This window comes from Mustela putorius, unplaced genomic scaffold (assembly GCF_011764305.1).
Source record: "Mustela putorius furo isolate JIRA1106 unplaced genomic scaffold, ASM1176430v1.1 tig00003863_pilon_pilon_pilon, whole genome shotgun sequence".
Classification (NCBI taxonomy): Eukaryota; Metazoa; Chordata; class Mammalia; order Carnivora; family Mustelidae; genus Mustela; species Mustela putorius.
In genome coordinates this window covers 23,344,089-23,361,758 of record NW_025422015.1, presented here as the reverse complement: position 1 = coordinate 23,361,758, position 17,670 = coordinate 23,344,089, and the positions used below count along the sequence as shown (strand labels likewise).

The window sequence follows — 17,670 nt, the reverse complement described above, 5'->3', positions numbered from 1 at the left end:
TCCTCTCTCTTCTGCCATCATAACTGCTTATACACCACAGTTTACTCCTTACCTTTGTTTCTTTGGAAGAGGGGCCAGGAGGAGACTGGGAAATACCAGTCATGGAAGTTAAAGAAGATCCCAGCATAGTAGTAGTTTGGAAAGTGAGACTTCACAAGATACATCTCTGACTTCTTACATCTGGGAACCCTAGCCTATTAGTCTCACTTGCTTTTCAGGTTTGCCTCCTAAAGGAAAGAAAGCCTGGTGCTGGGCATCCTACCTGGAGGAGGAAAAAGCTGTGGCAGTGCCCGCGAAGCTCTTCAAGGAGGTACAGGCCCTTCTAGAAAGCATTGTCTGCATTGTCTGTAAGGGCATTGTCTATAAGGGCAAAGGGTCTGGAATTCTGATCTGGAATTAGGATTGATGTCTCCATTGTTTTTGTAGGAAATGTGACTTGGGATAATTTCTCAAACATACTGCATTTCATGAGTGTATTTATGTGGAGGGGATAGTGCAAGGGCAGCTAACGTTAATATAGGCTGACCACGCCCCCATGCCCCATGCACAGACACACGTCGGGACACACTTGCTCTTTTCTCTTGACATTTACCAGGCTCCCACTCAGTAATTTTAAGAGGGATACCTCTACTACTACCGAAAAGCTCATACATGAAGAAAATCTGGCATGAAATTTCATGTCAACATTACGGCGTTGGGAGAAGTGAAAATGGGTTACTGAGGTTTATGTAATATCACAACAAAAATCTAAAAGCAGGTTATTGTATTCTGTTAACTGTAATAAAAACATTTTGTCGTGAGTGACTTAAGCTCAGTTAGAAGTATAGCTACCAGGTGTGGTTCTGAGTAGCAGCTGCCACCACTGGGCTAAACCTGGGGTCAGGAAGCCTTTTCTGTAAAAGGGCCAGATGATATATATTTCAGACTTTGTAGGGCATCTGGGCTCAGTTACTGCAACTCAGTTCTGTTATTGTAATAAAAGCAGCCTTAGACAATATATAAAGGAAGGGCTATGGCTATATTCTTGTGAAACTTTATTTATAAAAACAGGTTGTGGGCTGGATTAGACCCATAGAGTGTAGTCCACTGAACCTTGCTTTAAATTATTTATATTTAATCATGGTGTGTAATAAATCCTCCACTGATACTTTGTTAGCTATGCATTCACATAGGCAGTTTTAAAAACATGATGAATAGTAAATGTTACGATGATTACATCTACATTAAGAATATTTAAATGTAATTGTAATTACATATGGACTTGTTCTATATAATTATTTTCTGTAAATTTGATTCTTTGTAGAATAGATTTTTTTTACATTAAAAAAAGTTTAAGTACACCTCATTACTTGAATCAGTGAAACAGCCTTGTAATTGACACTGTAAGAGCACTAGAAACGCCAAGTAATTCTTAAAAATCCTAAAGAAAAGGACTACCAAATAATTCAGTGGAAAATTATCAAAGACTATAAAAAGGTCAAGTAATGAGGTGTATATCTGTCACATATTAACATATATCTTAATACTGTGTCCTCTAATAGAGAGCAACTTATGGAAAAAAATAAGATTAATATATTAATTAACTAATAATTGATATAAAAGAATGATGAAGAAAAAAAAACGATGAAGGGAATCATGATGGAATGATGGAATCCTTCCAAACTAAGTTAAAAAAAAAAAAAAGAACATCTCACCGAGTGTGTGTGGCATGTTATTATTTGGTTGAAGATGGGGAGGACAGGATCTGTATATCTACTGCTTATTGGCACATACATTTTCTGGGAAGGGGATGGAAGAATTGGTAGCAGTAATCACTTATTACGGGGAGAGGCAAATCTGGGACCTAGAGGACAGGGCTCTGAAGGACTTAGCTGTTTCATTAGTCTTTATTTAAGAGTGGTGATTAGTCACATTTTAATTGGGCTCTTCGGACAAAATACTAAAACCAGTGTCATTTTGCATTTTAGTATCAATCCTTTCCATATAACAAAAATGGGTTTAAAGTTGGCATGAAATTAGAAGGTGTGGATCCTGAACATCAGTCTGTGTACTGTGTCCTCACTGTGGCTGAGGTAAGCCTTGCCTTGTCTTTACTTTTGCAATAAGATGGTGATTATGGGGTTTTAATAACGGGAAAAGGTTCCATTTGGAGTGCTGATACCGGGCATTATACTTCTTGTTTTGTGTATTAACTCACTGAATCTTTATAAGAATCCTATGCAGTTCATGTGTTTTCATTCCTGTTCTGTAGATAAAGGAACTGAGGCTCAGAGAGCTTAAGTGATGTTTACAAGGCCACACAGCTTCAAAGTAGTAGAAGCAGGATTTGACCCCAGGTCCTTCTGACTCCATCGCTTTGGTCATACTTGGTTCTTTAACATAGGAACCAGACCAACGGGGGGTGGAGGGCTGGTGGCCCAGTCAGTCCTATGTCTGCCTTTGGCTCAGGTCATTATCCCAGAGTCATGGAATGGAGTCCTGCATCCAGGCTCCCTGTTCAGTGGGGAGTCTGCTTCTCCCTCTACCCTTCTCCCCCGACTTGTTCTTTCTCTATCTCAAATAAATAAATAAAATCTTCAAAAAAAAAAGAGAGAAAAAGAACTAGACCAACAGATATTTATATATCTTTTAGTATTTCAAGGTACCTCTATGAAATTTTTTGAGAAAAATTGTTCTAGTCTATTTATATATTTATTTTAGTCTAGTATATTATAGTAGTATATTATACACATAATACACTAGTATACTAGTATATTATGGAGAGCATTTCTTAGAATTTATTGCCACTTGGATTTTAACTGTATGTTCCAAAGGACTTTCCATGGCAGTAAATAAGCATCTCCCTTGTTATTCGAGAATGGTTAGTGGTCCCAGCTCTGCGCTCTTGCCTCAAGCTTCTTGACCGGCTTCTGCAGAGCAGGTGCTCCTGGAGTGTTTAGAGGTCTACTGTGTTGTGTGCTCCCACCTGAACACATCTGCTGTGCTAGAGGCCAAGGGATTGAGAGGCTGGACTTCTATCTGAGAGCCCAAGGCAGAGAGTGACGCAGCTGAGGCCTCCTCAACCCCTGTGAAATTTTAACTCAGAACTTCCCCAAGAGCAACTCTCTAGACAGTTGCGTGGCCTCAGCATTCAGCACGCGTTACATAAAGTGAGTTCTTACTGGCGTTCCAGGGAACCTGTCTCTGCTAAGTATGAGTTGAGGAAGGCTTTTCTGGCTTTCTCCCAACGCAGCTATTGGTAGAGAGGAGAAGCTGTAGACCTCCCTCTGTGTACCAGCCTTGGCCGGCGCTCACAGTCTGCAGCGCTCTGCAAAGGCCGAGAGCCAGCATTCAGGCAGCGGACAGTGGGGCGTCACCCTGGGACTCTGCTGGGGCTGCGTGCCCTGTGAGGGGCTGGCTCTGTCCCTGCTGGCCCTCCTTGCTGATGTATGCTGGTGCAATATAAAGAACGAAGAGAGGGCATGGATATGTGGGAAAATCAGTCTTCGCGTAGTATCTTTGCACTTCTAATATAACTGGGAAGAATGCCAAAGCACGGCAGCTCAGTTCCTTCCAGAGAAGGCCCTTGCCTTTAGATTTTGTCATTTAGTGCACTTGCTTTTATGGCTGGTCATAAGGGCACTTTGATGAACATAGACTATGTCACACTGACTGTCCATGTTTATTTGTGTACCAAAATCAATAGATTTTGTTTTATTTTGTAAACAAGTTTTGTACAGAGATATTCTGGGTATTTTGGATTTCTTTCTGTTTTTCTAGTCAGTGAGCCTGCCTTACCTATTTCAGGTTTGTGGATACCGAATAAAATTGCACTTTGACGGCTACTCTGATTGCTACGATTTCTGGGTAAATGCAGATGCTCTGGATATTCACCCAGTGGGGTGGTGTGAGAAGACTGGCCATAAACTCCATCCTCCCAAAGGTATTGTCCCTTTTTTGTTTCATATTTTAAATGCTGTAAAATCTTCTTTCCTTATACCGTGATTTGGAATTTTTAAGAATTCAGACTTTATTATGATTCAGGTAGACCCTAATTTCAAGCTTATTGTTTATGAAGAAAAATATGTTCATTAAAATGAAAGAAGTGTAGAAAGTAGAATCCTTTTTAATGATAAGCTATGTTCATGTACTTATAAATGTTATAAAATAACAATGAACATTGAACTATGTTCATGTACTTATAAATGTTATAAAATAACATTGGATTGATACTTAATTTTGAATACAAATTTCAGTGACAGATTTCTTTCATACACACACCCATCCTTCCCCACCCTCCCCCTCCCCACACACACAGCTGACTCTTGAATAACGAGGTGGTTAGGGCCACCATCTCCCAGCACAGTTGAAAATCCACGTGTAACTTTTGACTCGCTAAAAACGTAATTACTAATAGCCTGCTGTTGACCAGAAACTTTACTGGTAATATAAATAGTCAAATTAACACAAGTTTTGTATGTTACATAGATTATATACTATCTTTTTACCATAAAGTAAGCTAGAGAAAAGGAAACGTTATTAAGAAAATCATAAGGAAGATAAGATTTGAGTAAGTGGACCCATACTGTGCAAACCTGTATTATTCAGGGTCGAGTATTTAGATCCTTGAAAAAACACGTTTGAAAATTTAGTTCTAACCTGTTGACATGAATAAGTTTACTTACTCATATTTCATTATATAGAAAATCTCTAGACATTATGCAGTGAATTCACGAATCTTAATATTTTAGGAGATAGGGAGGGAGAATGTAGCCCTAAATGCTGGTTTGAGTGGAGGTTGAATTAATAGCAATTACTTTTTTGTTCCTGAGTTCTCTATACTACAGTCTGCCAGTGATTTTGCCTGTTTCATTTTTACCTAAAGATCCAAGAATAACAGATAACCATCTTTTTCCAGTCCATCTCTAGTGTATTTCATAATATCTTGTTTCTTTCCTTTTCAACTGTTTCATTCAGTATTGCTTACTTGGTGTCAAAGATCCAGGAGACCAGTGTGGTATTTTTGGCCTGTTTCAGGGCTCTCGTTTTTTCATGGGCTAGCCATCCTTTGGTTTTTAAGTGAAAAATTAATGGCAGAATGGTATTTTCAGATGACTGAAGGATTAAACAAAAACACGTAGAAAAAAATGAGGGAGAAAAAGAGAATCTGCAAGCCTTTATATAAATTGACCTCCTATATGTGGGGAGTTATTCGCTGTTCTTTTCGTGCTGCCTTCTGGACTTTAATGGAGGTAGAAGAGAGCACATGAGCCAATAAAATAAAATGCTCAATTTCCTTTTTAAAGGAAATGTTGGCTTCAACAACATTAAATGTGAAATTGTGAGCATGAAGGCAAGGACATTTCCATTATTATAATTTGCCAACATCCTTTCTTCATAAATCTTGAATTGTCATTCTTGTGGTGATAGACTAAGAAGATTTTATCTGTTTTATTACTGTTTTCTCCAGTTTCCAACTTGTTCCTGCAAGTGAGTTTCCCAAAATAGAACAGGTGAGGGGAAAATAAAGATTTTGACTCCCCCGCTCACTCGTTGACTGTGGAGCAGTTATACTTAAATACTGATAGAAATAGCCTGGTAATAAGCAGACCAGAGTACAATACATATTTATTACCTTTTATTTATATCCTTTATCATTCGTTCAGAGTTGGAAAAATAATACAATTTGTTGGAAATAAATACAGCCTGTGTAAGACAATCCATAGTTATGAATTATGAGTTAAATTTTGTCTTTTTAAAAAAATCGATTGTTCGATTTCAGCACGTTGGAGGTATAGCTAAAAGTGGGAATGGAAAATTAGGTATGAAACATTTTTACATTTTGCTCAGTCTGTGTATATGTGCTTATCCAAGGTTATAAAGAAGAAGAATTTAATTGGCAGACCTATCTTAAGACATGCAGAGCTCAAGCTGCTCCCAAGTCATTGTTTGAAAATCAGAATATAGTAAGTACATCCAAAATACTTTTCCTTTCAAGGGAAGTGACTTTTGATGTTTCACAGGATAAACTAAAAGTGATACCTAGAGACTATAGTAAATTTTATTGTTTTGGTAAATAAAGCACTCTTAGTTAAACTTTAAAATTAGCTTAAAATTATCATGAATACATATTTTATAGCCAAATCATGGTTACTGTGTTTTATTGAAGGGTGGAAGGCAACACAGGAAGGAAACCCTGGTGAATTTACAGTAAAAGTACATAAAAAATTAAATTGGGATATTTTATTGCTAGTGTCCATGCTTGGCGTGCTGTTCACATGGGATTTGTGCAGTGAAATGAGGGTAGCCCTGTTGGGATTTGCATGCTTAGGGACAGTGATTCACCTTCCTTCTAGCGAGTAGCTTCCTCTTGCCGTGTAACAGAAGCAAAGTCTGGATGTGTATGTATTTCCCATATTTTTGACTTGTGTTCCCACTTTCCACGCTGCGTTCCCTGTTGCATCCCTGAGGAAACCCAACATGTTACACTCCTCTTCCTTGGCCCCGTTCTCATCTAACTGGAATTAACAGAGAGCAGGCAGGTGGAAAGCCAGAATACCATCTAACAGTTAAGAGCTCAGTTGGAGTACATGCATGGCCTCTATCTGTTGACAAATGCGCTCGTGGATTCTGAGACCTCGAATTACGATGTACTGGCCCTTCTGCCCCATCCCCCAAGCCCAGGAGCACTGGATTGGGGGCAGACCTACACCCCACAGGGACAGAACAAGCCTGTAGAGGGGTGGAAATTCCATGCCCTGTAGACCAGTTTGCTTTTGTGAGTGGGACCACTTCCTTCTTCCAGATTCACCAGTCAGGTAACAGTGAGTGAGAATGTAGAGAGAGACAATAATATTTCAGTAATGGGGTTCCCTCCAAATGGAAATGAATATTAGGACGGGGTAGAAACTTTCTCACCCGATCCAAATACCTTCTGTTTGTGAAATGGTTTTAACCAGTTGTTCCAGGCATTGGTCTGATGGCTAAACAAGTCTCTGATCGAATTGAACATAGGCCAGGTTGAATTAGAGAACTGAAGAGAGCTGTGTGTGTGCGTGTGTGTGCGTGCATGTGTTTAGGTAACTAATAGAGCTAATGAGCCAGATCATTTTTTTAAAAATCTCTTAATTGAGAGGAGAGCTTAATTACCAAAATGTAAATACCATGTTGTCAGTAGGTATTCTCTGTCAAGACAAGGGAGGGAGGTCAGTTAGGTGGAAAATTCAGCAGCCTGCTCCAAGATTCCTAATCCCTGTCTGGTTCTCTGAGGATGCGTTCAGTCGGGGATTTGATTAACTGCCTTGAACCGTCATCTTAAATTCTGTGCAGTGCTGGCATACAGCTTAATCTTGAGCAATGGGTTTGATCTCCAAGATGCAGTTAACTTTCCTATCCCTGAATTCTTCTACCTCAGAATATGCAAATATTTGTGGTCAGAGCCCTGGTAAATAATTTCAGGACTTAAACGTATCGTCAGGGTATCTGTGTACCATTAATTCATGCTCCTTCTATTCATCTAGGACATATGCTAGCATTTTCAGATATATGTTATCTACACTTCTGTAATGAGAGCTGGATAGTTACAGTAAAATGAGAGATAACAGTTGTTTTGCTTAAAGTAAGTAGAATAGTTATCTCTGTGATTAAGTCTGGGCAGAGGATTTTTTTAAGAAGGGCAGAAATGACTTGGGGTGTTATGATTGGCATAACTGATATCCCAGTGCATCTCTCCAAGTTAGGATAATTTTCCTCACACAAGATCCTAAGGAATGTTTATATTTTAGTGCACCTCAGGCACTAAATCTTATTGAGCTGTTTTGTCTTGGTTCCATATCCCAGATGGCTGATCATGTTTGTTGTTCGTTACATTAAAAATCATTTTGAATGGCCATGTGTGTTCAGCCGTTTGTTTTGCTGCTTTTGTGAATAATATCTGTAGTGTTAGGTAAAAGTTGTAATAACTTGCAGCTTTTCATGTCTGAAGATGACCTACTTTCAGTAGAGTACTCTTTAGAGAGATCGCTTCAGAAATGGGAGTGAACTTGGACTGACTCATACACATTTTTAACTTGATTAAGTGCATATTTTGTGTGAAATAGTTTTCTTGATTAAGTCTGTAATCAAGAACAAGAAAAACAAAAAGGGAACTGTATGGTGAATTAAACTTGCCTAACTAGTGGAATTGTCTATCTAGGGTCCCAGAACACATACTGAAATTGATTAAACTCTGTGAGGTTATGAGTATTTTGGTCTGAAGGTCCAGATATCCGCCTAGTGACTTGGGTGTACCAACAGGACATTGTTTTATCATTGCTGCTTGTTGGAAAGCGACCCTGCTTGAAAACCAGTACATGCTCTTTAAATAGTGTGAAGGCGGCTGACGAACGCCAAGGCCTTCAGCGGGGAGGTGTAGAGAGGGTACAAATCTCGCTGTTAAGTGTCTGCTTATCTCTAATTAAATCTGTGTGTTTCGTAGACAGTGATCCCATCAGGCTTTCGAGTTGGAATGAAGCTCGAAGCTGTAGACAAAAAGAATCCTGCATTCATCTGTGTTGCTACGGTAACAGATATGGTGGACAATCGTTTCCTGGTACATTTTGACAACTGGGACGAGAGCTATGACTATTGGTGAGACCCTTTTCCGTTGCTGTGTGCTGTCTGTGATGGGTGTGTTCAAGGCCACCAGGTGCATGGAAACAATACTAATGCAAAGCTCATGACTAAAAAAAATAGCAGTGCTTTGTCCCATTCTTTGCCATTTCAGATTTTTAATTTTGTACCTATTTCATATGGCACGTATTTCTAGATAGTATCCTTCAATTCAACTTCATGACTTGTATTTTCACTCATTCCTGCTGTGGAAGTGTGGTTTACCCCCCATCCAACACATGTTCATGTGGGAGTGCCCAGAGATGCATGCTTCCCCCTTATCCTGGGTGTCCTCTGTCATTTTCTGAGAAAATAATTTTCCTTCATATTTTTATTCTCAGTAACTAATTCAACCATTTTTAATTGCCAAATACAAATATATTAATTGAGGAATATTCTTAATCCTTAGAGTTTTGGGACATACTACATAAAGTAGTAGGAGCAACATATTAGAAAATCATATACCTGTAATTCTAATAAAGCCATTATATTTTGATTAAGCAGTTGAAATAGTGATTTCCATACCTAATTCAAGTTTATTGATCATTACAATTCAGTTTCCTTGTGAAGGTCATTTCTGAAGTACGTAATTCCTTCCTAGAACACTGGCAATGAGAACATATCTTTTTAAAATACGGCCAGTGTTACAGTATCAATTGAATACTAATTTATATAGGTGTTGCTGTGTTTCAGGAAAGCTTGTTTCCTGACCTGACTTTTCAGTATGCATACATTTAAAAATTCAGCTGAGTTGTCAATCATTTCCATTACTCCTCAAATTGGATTCTTAGAGACCAGTTTTACTTACAATGTTTTAAAAAGGAGAGCCATTGAATCCATTTGCTATTCATACTTTTTAAACGCTTCCTGTTATACATTACATGTGTTTTTTACAGAATTTCTTTTAAGGGTAGACAAGCAGTTCCATTATTACACCACACAGAGTCTTGTACTTTTGAATATTTTCAATGTGTTTTTCCCCAGCTTTTTTCTGCAAAGGATAATTTTCCCCATAGCTTATCTTTTCATTCTGTTTGCAATAAAAATTTTTGAAATATAGACCATTTTAAGCCTATACAAAAGTAGAATAATAGTGACCTGTCTGCAGCCACTTTGCAGCATCAAAAATTATCAACTTAAGATTCACTCTTGTTTTCTCTGTATTCCTTCTGCTGAAATCCCAACTTCAGGATTCTTTTTTTTTTCCTTTTTTAAAGATTTTATTTATTTATTTGACAGAGGTTACAAGTAGGCAGAGAGGCAGAGAGAGAGAGAGAGGAGAAGGGAAGCAGGCCCTCTGCTGAGCAGAGAGCCCGATGCGGGGCTCGATACCCAGATCCTGGGATCACGACCCGAGCTGAAGGTAGAGGCTCTAACCCACTGGGCCACCCAGGCGCCCCTCAGGATTATTTTGAAGCAAATTTCATATAGCATAGCATTTCATTAGTGTATATTTCAGTGTGTGTCTTTTAAAGATAGGGATTCTTTTTCTCCAGATTCATTGTTATAAATGCCATTTTGCTATTGACATACTTAAACATTCTTCCCAATTATCTTAGTTTTGTGGTTTTTTGTGTGTTTTTTTTTTCCTTTTTTTTAGACTTGATGGTTTTAAATCCAAATGAGGTGTACTCTTCATGATTGTTTTGATGTTTCTCCTGATCTCTTTCTTTATAGATTCCTATTCCTCTCCTTCTCTACCCCTTGTAACTTTTATTGAAGAAACGGAGGTGCTTGTCCTGTTGAGTCTCCCACAGTCTGGACTTGTTGATTGAATTCTCATATTGCTTACCATGTTCATCTGTTCCTCATATTTCTTACTAATTTGTGGTTTCTGTTTCATTCAAAATTATCTGTACCTAACTTGAGTGAGGGAATTGATGAGAAAACATTTAAATTAAATTAAATTTAAATTAAATTGAGTAACACCACAAATCTGTTCTGAGGTCAAGTGTGTTTCTTCCTTGCTGTGTTTGATGTGCTCTGATGGTGACAGTAGCAGAGTGATGACCAGATCCATTAATAAAGTGATACTTCAGGGGCGCCTGGCTGGCTCAGTCAGAAGAACTTGTGACTCTTGATCTCAAGGTCATGAGTTTGAGCCCCATGTTGGGTATATAGATTATTTAAATAAATATTTTTAAAAATAAGTGATACTTTAAAGCACTTATTAAAATTTGTTAAAATGAGTGCTTTTTGTTTTTAAAGTTCTGATTCATTTAGGGTGATTTTTATTTTTAGTTTTTGTCTGATTTAAACAAAATGGGTAAATGTTTATTATTTTTTGTGGTCTTAGAAGTATTAGAGAGTTTTAAAAGTGTTAAGTTGTCATAAGATGTGTTTCCTTTAAAAATGTTCTTCTAGAAAAAATTAATGAAAAGCCTAGAAGACTTTGTCACATTCATTTTTCTTTGATGCCAAATGCCTAGGGAATAGGAAAGATACTGGGTTCTTTTTTTAGAAACAGCAGAGAAAAAAGATTTTTTTTTAACACTGATTTTTGTGTTTTTATGAGCACAGACTAATTATTTTTAGGACAAAATGTACTTTGAGGATTTACTTATACTTTTAACTGTTGACATGAAATCATATTCTGTTCATTGTCAGACTAGGAGTACAGTGTGTTCTCTTTCTCAGTATGCAATTATGGCACATTGAAAATTGCTTAAATGCATTGGAATTTCTCCAGTTTTATTAAATATTATGTTCTTTGATCTTTGAATTTTGGGATGGGTTTTATCTGTATAAATTACTTGTTTAGGTATATAATTGAGGTTACAAATAAGATTGCTTTCTGAATTTAAAATGGTTTGGAAATGAGATTTTTTTCCCATTTGGATTGAATAGTGATCTTACATCTTTTTTTTACCTTAGTGGGAGTTGGACAACATGTATCGTTGACCCTTGAACAGTGTAGGGGGCAGGAGTCCTCACCCCCAGTACAGTCACAAATTTGTGTGTAACTTTTGACTCTCCAAAAACTTAAGAGCCTGCTGTTGACTAGAAGCCTTACTGATCACATAGCCAGTTGGTGAATTTGTATTTTGCATGCTTTGAGTGTTATATACTGTTTTCTTCTAATAAAGAAAGCTAGAGATAAGAAAATATTATTAAGAAAATCATAAGGAAGAGAAAACACATTTATAGTACTGTATATATTGGAAAAAAATCAGACAATCAGGGTCCATACAAGTGGACCCATGCAGTTCAAACATGTATTATTCAAGGGGTCAAGTATATAAATCTGTCTATGTTTGTAGTAATACAAATGCAATGAAATGTTTCTTCCTTCCAAAGAGGAAAACTGAAAATGTATGCAGAGTTGAAGTAGTTTTTACTAAAGGGGAAATAGTTTATGTTAGAATAAAATTTGCTTTACCTCTGGGTTTCCCATGTGCTTTTATTATTCTGGTAATTGCTAGCAGCTTAATTCTATCCCCTTGACAGTCATTAGACTTATTAGTAATCCTAAGTAGCTTGGAATAGTAGAACTAGGAAGGACTTGAAAGTTGGGGAGCATCACCATCAAGGTGAGGGTGCCGTTGTCCTCCCAGAGCAGTGCCCAGTCTTCCACTGCCTGGAGACTGGGCTCCTCAGCAGAGCGCTGGTGTGAAGGAGCCTCCCCTCCCTTCCCCCAGGCACTAGCAAGGAACCTTCCTTTTTTTATATTAACATATAATGTTTATTAGCCCCAGGGGTACAGGTCTGTGAATCGCCAAGGAACCTTCCTTTTAAGAAAAGTTATTTTCTTGTGGTCTGGTCTTTTGGGAACTAGGAAGGCACAGTAGGACTTCACTGATTATTGAGTAGAAAAGCTGTCATAATTGAGACTGCAGCTTCAGCTGTCCCTGAATTTCAGTCTGGTTTCCCAGTTGAGGCAGGGCAAGAAAAAATCAACAAGCAGATCTATGAAAAAGAAGAGTCAAGTTAGTGAATTAGAACAAACAGGGGGCTAGGGCCATTGTCTCTAAGTGTACTTCAAACTTTGTTATTGTTTTTTGGGGGTTGGGGTTTTTTTGGTTTGTTTGTTTGTTTAAAGGTGGCTCTCTTTTATCTCCCCAAAGTAATGTTGAAAAGTTTACAGCATGTTGTCCATTTCTGAGAGCAGTGTCAAAGTTAACAGGTTTGTCATCATTTGAGAAGCATGGGTTGATGGTGGTCACAGTTACAGAGATGAAAGGAACCTAGGTAGCTCTGCATTTCTTTCCTGAGGGGCTCAGGGTCTGGGGAGGGGCACAAACCACAGGTTGCACGGTACATGGTTTGTGCTTAGTTTTTAGAACCAACCACTTGCTATTTAAGGTGGTGGGTAGGGGAAGGACTGACTGATTGAATGGAGGGATCTTGGGGAAGGTTTCCTGGAGGATCTGGGATTTGAGCTGGACCATGAAGGATGATAGGAATCAGCTCTTGAATGTTGGGATGGAATATTCCTGGCCAAGGAAAGCATGTGCTTATGTTTAGGCCCAGGCGAGCAAACAGAGGTATGTTTGGGGAATGGCAGCCCATCTGTTTAGTAAGTGACTTTACTCGTGTCTAAGCTTTAGCTGCTCCCTTTGCAAAAGGGATAATAATATGTACCTCATGGGTGTTGTGAGGATTAAAATAAAAGTTTAAGAAGCAGAAACCAGTTTGCAGAAGGTTAAAGAGATGGCTACAAGGGACTTCAGGCAGAGAAGGTAGGTCCTGGAGGTGAAAACGGATTATGGGGTGTTGGGGGTGGGGGCAGTCAACAGTCAGGGTAGGGTTCCCTGCACAAAAAGAGTTTTGAGCTTAGTTTTCAGGCTGAAGAAATGAGGCCACCATGAGGAAGGTATCTGAGACTGTGGTCCTATAAGAAGAGCTAACCTGGGGGAGAAAGGAGCTCCCTTCCCCGTCAGCCTGGAGAAGATGAAGAAATGATGGGAAAATTTGAGAGAAACATAATGATGTGGCATCTCCTTTCTCTTTCCCAAGTTTCACTTTTAGTGAAAAATCACGTTTTAAGCTTAAAGCAAATTAATAATATTAAAAACAGCTGCTATGGGGAATGGGCTTGGAAATGAATTAGGGATGAAAAGAACTACTTAACTCAGCCTGATGATGTTTGGGGTTTAGTAGTGAAACACAGAGTAATGGAGGCCCCTGAGAATTGGCGCAGACCCAAACCAGGAAAGCAGGATTCTGGGAAATAAAGGGAGTCATCATGCTCTGAATTCAGGGAGTAGGCAAGGCCAAGTGGTATGTATTTCTTCAAAGAATCTGGACCATTATTGCTTGAAATGAAGACTTTAGTATTTTCCTTAAGTGAGCATCTTGAAATGTTCTTGTTTGACTCTCTGCCTAGATTTGCAGAGTCCGGAGCGCATGCATTTTGTTGAGCTTTTGGCTGTGATTTGAGAAAACCAGTATCTCTTTCTTTTCACCTGAAAGTCTTGGTGAAATCTCTTAACCTCTTTCTGTTTTCATAAAATCAATATCTTAGCATCTACTCTCTTTATCATTATATTAACATAAGTTTTTCGTGAGTGATTTCTTTGGATTCTGACCTTTTCGAAGTCTACCTGTCGAGGTCTGACTGGATCTTAGGAGTCTTCATGAATAATTTTCACTCGCTTATGAAATGGACTTTTTTTTTTTATTGAGATTTATTTATTTATTTTTGAGAGAGCACATGACTTTGTGCAAGTAGGGGGAGGGGCAGAGAGAGAATCCCCCAAGAAGACTCCCCACTAAGTACAGAACCCAACACAGGCTCCGTCTCATGACCCTGAGATCATAACCTGAACTGAAATCAAGAGTCGGGACCCTTCACCAACACTTCACCAGCTAAGCCACCCAGGTGCCCCTGAAATGGACTTAAAAAAGTGTTTGACATGGACTTCCTTGATGATTTTTTAGAAACCCAAAAGAACGAAGGAGGGGGGGGTACAATGATCAACAGCTCAAACATCTCACCATCAGTCATTCGTCTATAATTACATTTCTTTCTGGTTCCGTTTCTGCTTTTGAACACTAGATGGGACTAAGAGATGACTTCTTTGACAGTAGTAGTAGCAGAAAGGATTTCACAGGCTTCCAACTTCCTTCTCAATGAAGTGTTGGCTGATGGGCAGAGTGTGAGTACAATAGATGAAAACAGGGCCATTTCTGTTTTCTCTACTGAGATGGTTTCCTGTTGATTTTAAATGGTAACTTTGATCTGTATTTAGGCAGCATTAAAACCTTACATAAGATTCGAGTAGTACAGGAATGTATCGCTGAGATATACCATAGTATTTTTCTTAATTGCAGTTTATAGAGAAATGCAATAAAATCGAAAGAATTAGTAATGTTGAAGTTCTTACTGTAATCACCATGAGCCTGGCAGGTAATTATAAAAACTATTTGCGGGACGCCTGGGTGGCTCAGTTGGTTGGGCAGCTGCCTTCGGCTCGGGTCGTGATCCCGGAGTCCTGGGATCGAGTCCCGTGTCGGGCTCCTTGCTCCGCGGGGAGCCTGCTTCTCCGTCTGACTCTGCTTTCCACTCTGTCTGCCTGTGCTCGCTCTCGCTCACTCTCTCTGACAAATAAATAAAAAATAAAAAAAAAAAAAAAAAAAAAAAAAAAAAAAAAAAAAAAAAAAAAAACTATTTGCTAGCTGTATTAGATTGGGAAGAAAGAAATTAGACAAATGTTGTATATGTTTTCTTTTTATTATTTTTCATGAGCGCTATGTGAATTATTGCCTTTCTCTAAAATAAAATAAGAATTTCTCTGAAATAGAGGCAATACATAATCAGTAATAATCCATAACCAAATGAGTGTCTAAGTAAAGAGTAGAGTATCTGGAAATAGAGTTTTATAGCCTTGTTTATATAATTTATAACAATGTTTTTATTTTATTCATTTCCAGTGTAGTTAACATACAGTGTTATATTAGTTTCAGGTATACAATGCAGTGATTCAGCAATTACACACATTACTCAGGGGTCATCAAGAAAAGTGTATCCCTAATCCCCTTCACCTGGTTCCCCTATGCCCCCCACCCACCTCCCCTCTGGAAACTATAAGTTTGTGCTCTATAGTTAAGAGTGTTTTTTGGTTTCCCTCCCCCCCCCTTTTTTTCCCTTAAATTCCACATAGGAGTGAAATGTGGCATTTGTCTCTCAAATTTGACTTACTTTGCTTAGCATTACACTCTTTAGCTCTATCCATATTGTTGCAAATGGGATAATTTAACTCTTTATGGCTTAATAATATTCCATTATATATATTTACCATATCTTTATCCATTCATCAATTGTTGGACACTTGGGCTGCTTCCATAATTTGACTATTGTAAATAATGCTGTGATAAACATAAGTGTACCCGTATAGTGTTTTTGTATTCTTTGGGTAAATACCCAAGAGTGATTTACTGGATCATATGATATTTCTGTTTTTAATTTTTTTTAAAGACGTTATTTATGTATTTGAGAGAGAGAGAGATCACAAGTAGACAGAGAGACAGGTGGGGGTGGTGAGGAAGCAGGCTGCCTGCTGAGCAGAGAGCCCGACTCGGGGCTCAATCCCAGGACCCTGGGATCATGACCTGAACTGAAGGCAGAGGCTTAACCCACTGAGCCACCCAAGCACCCTGCTTTTAATTTTTTTAGGAATGTCCATATTGTTTTCCACAGTGGCTACACCAGTGTATATTCCCACAACAGAATGTATTTTAAGGAATTATATATTAAAATATATTTTATGAAATTATATCATTGTAAGATAATACCAGTTTTGTATGGACTTAGCATTGACCTAGCAGTGTTTGTTTTGTTTTCAGATTTCTAAAATAATGACATACACATATATACATAACCCTAATACATAGATTAAGAGAAGTACTGGTGTGGGGAAGGGTGGTAGGGGATAACAAGTGAATAAAAGAAGAGAAAGGTAACCTTTAACTATAAATTTAAAGGTATATTTCACTGAAATAATTCTGAGAAATATCCACACTAAAAATTGGGGCTCGGGGCGCCTGGGTGGCTCAGTGGGTTAAGCCGCTGCCTTCGGCTCAGGTCATGATCTCAGGGTCCTGGAATCGAGTCCCGCATCAGGCTCTCTGCTCAGCAGGGAGCCTGCTTCCTCCTCTCTCTCTCTCTCTGCCTACTTGTGATCTCTCTCTGTCAAATAAATAAATAAAATCTTAAAAAAAAAAAAATTGGGGCTCAGGGCACCTGCACGGCTCAGTGGGTTAAGCCTCTGCCTTCGGCTCAGGTCATGATCTCAGGGTCCTGGAATCGAGTCCCGCATCAGGCTCTCTGCTCAGCAGAGAGCCTGCTTCCTGCCCCCCACCCCTTCTTTGCCTGGCTCTCTGCCTACTTGTGATTGCTCTCTGTCAAATAAATATAAAATCTTTAAAAAAAAAATGGGGGCTCTATCAACTCACTTTGATACTGTTCAGGGCTACTAATTTGAAAGTTGGTTTGTAAAGAGATGACTATATATTGATCTCATTCACTTAGAGCATTTTTTAGAAAGTTCTTTGTTTTTCACTAGTCATAAGACTTTTTTACTCACCAGAAACTCTAGCCACTGTGTTACCTTTCTGACTTTTCTTTTTCCATTCAGAGAGGAGTGTGTTGAGATTTCCTGATCTTTTAGGACAGACTCAGTGGATCTGGTTAATAGAGCAAGACTGGACTTCTTGGCATCCTTTAGACCAACATTTTCCAAACTGTGTTCTGCAGAACACTAGCATTCCACATGATGTTAATGGACTGTCCACTAAAGCACTATTTTATAGTTAAATATTTTTAGGAAATGCTAGGTTAAATAATTTGAAACTTGTTTGTTTATGATATAACTTGACAGTCTTTAATCCACTAATGATGCATTAAATATCTCAATCATTTAGCCCTGATTTTTTTAAGCTTCATTACACCCTTTAACTTTGAAAACTCCAATAAGAAATATTCTACAACTTTTTTTAAACAGACTTTGTCATGTGTCTTTAGGTGCCTATACATTTATTATATAATCCTGTTATATAACTCCTCCATTGTAACTGTAGCCTCCTCTGCCTTATATTGTGTTT

The 17,670-nt window shown here is 38.4% G+C and overlaps 1 protein-coding gene across 8 annotated transcripts in view; it reads left to right on the top strand.

Moving 5' to 3' along the window:
* The window catches only part of L3MBTL3 (L3MBTL histone methyl-lysine binding protein 3), a 110,743-nt gene that overhangs the window by 35,282 nt on the left and 57,791 nt on the right, over window positions 1–17,670 (top strand). For all 8 annotated transcript variants that reach the window (XM_004740187.3, XM_004740185.3, XM_045066374.1 and 5 more), the window contains 5 exons: window positions 219–310; window positions 1,968–2,072; window positions 3,787–3,922; window positions 5,854–5,945; window positions 8,456–8,607. In XM_004740187.3, coding sequence (XP_004740244.1) covers window positions 219–310; window positions 1,968–2,072; window positions 3,787–3,922; window positions 5,854–5,945; window positions 8,456–8,607 — 577 coding nt within the window. The remainder of the gene's footprint in view (window positions 1–218; window positions 311–1,967; window positions 2,073–3,786; window positions 3,923–5,853; window positions 5,946–8,455; window positions 8,608–17,670) is intronic.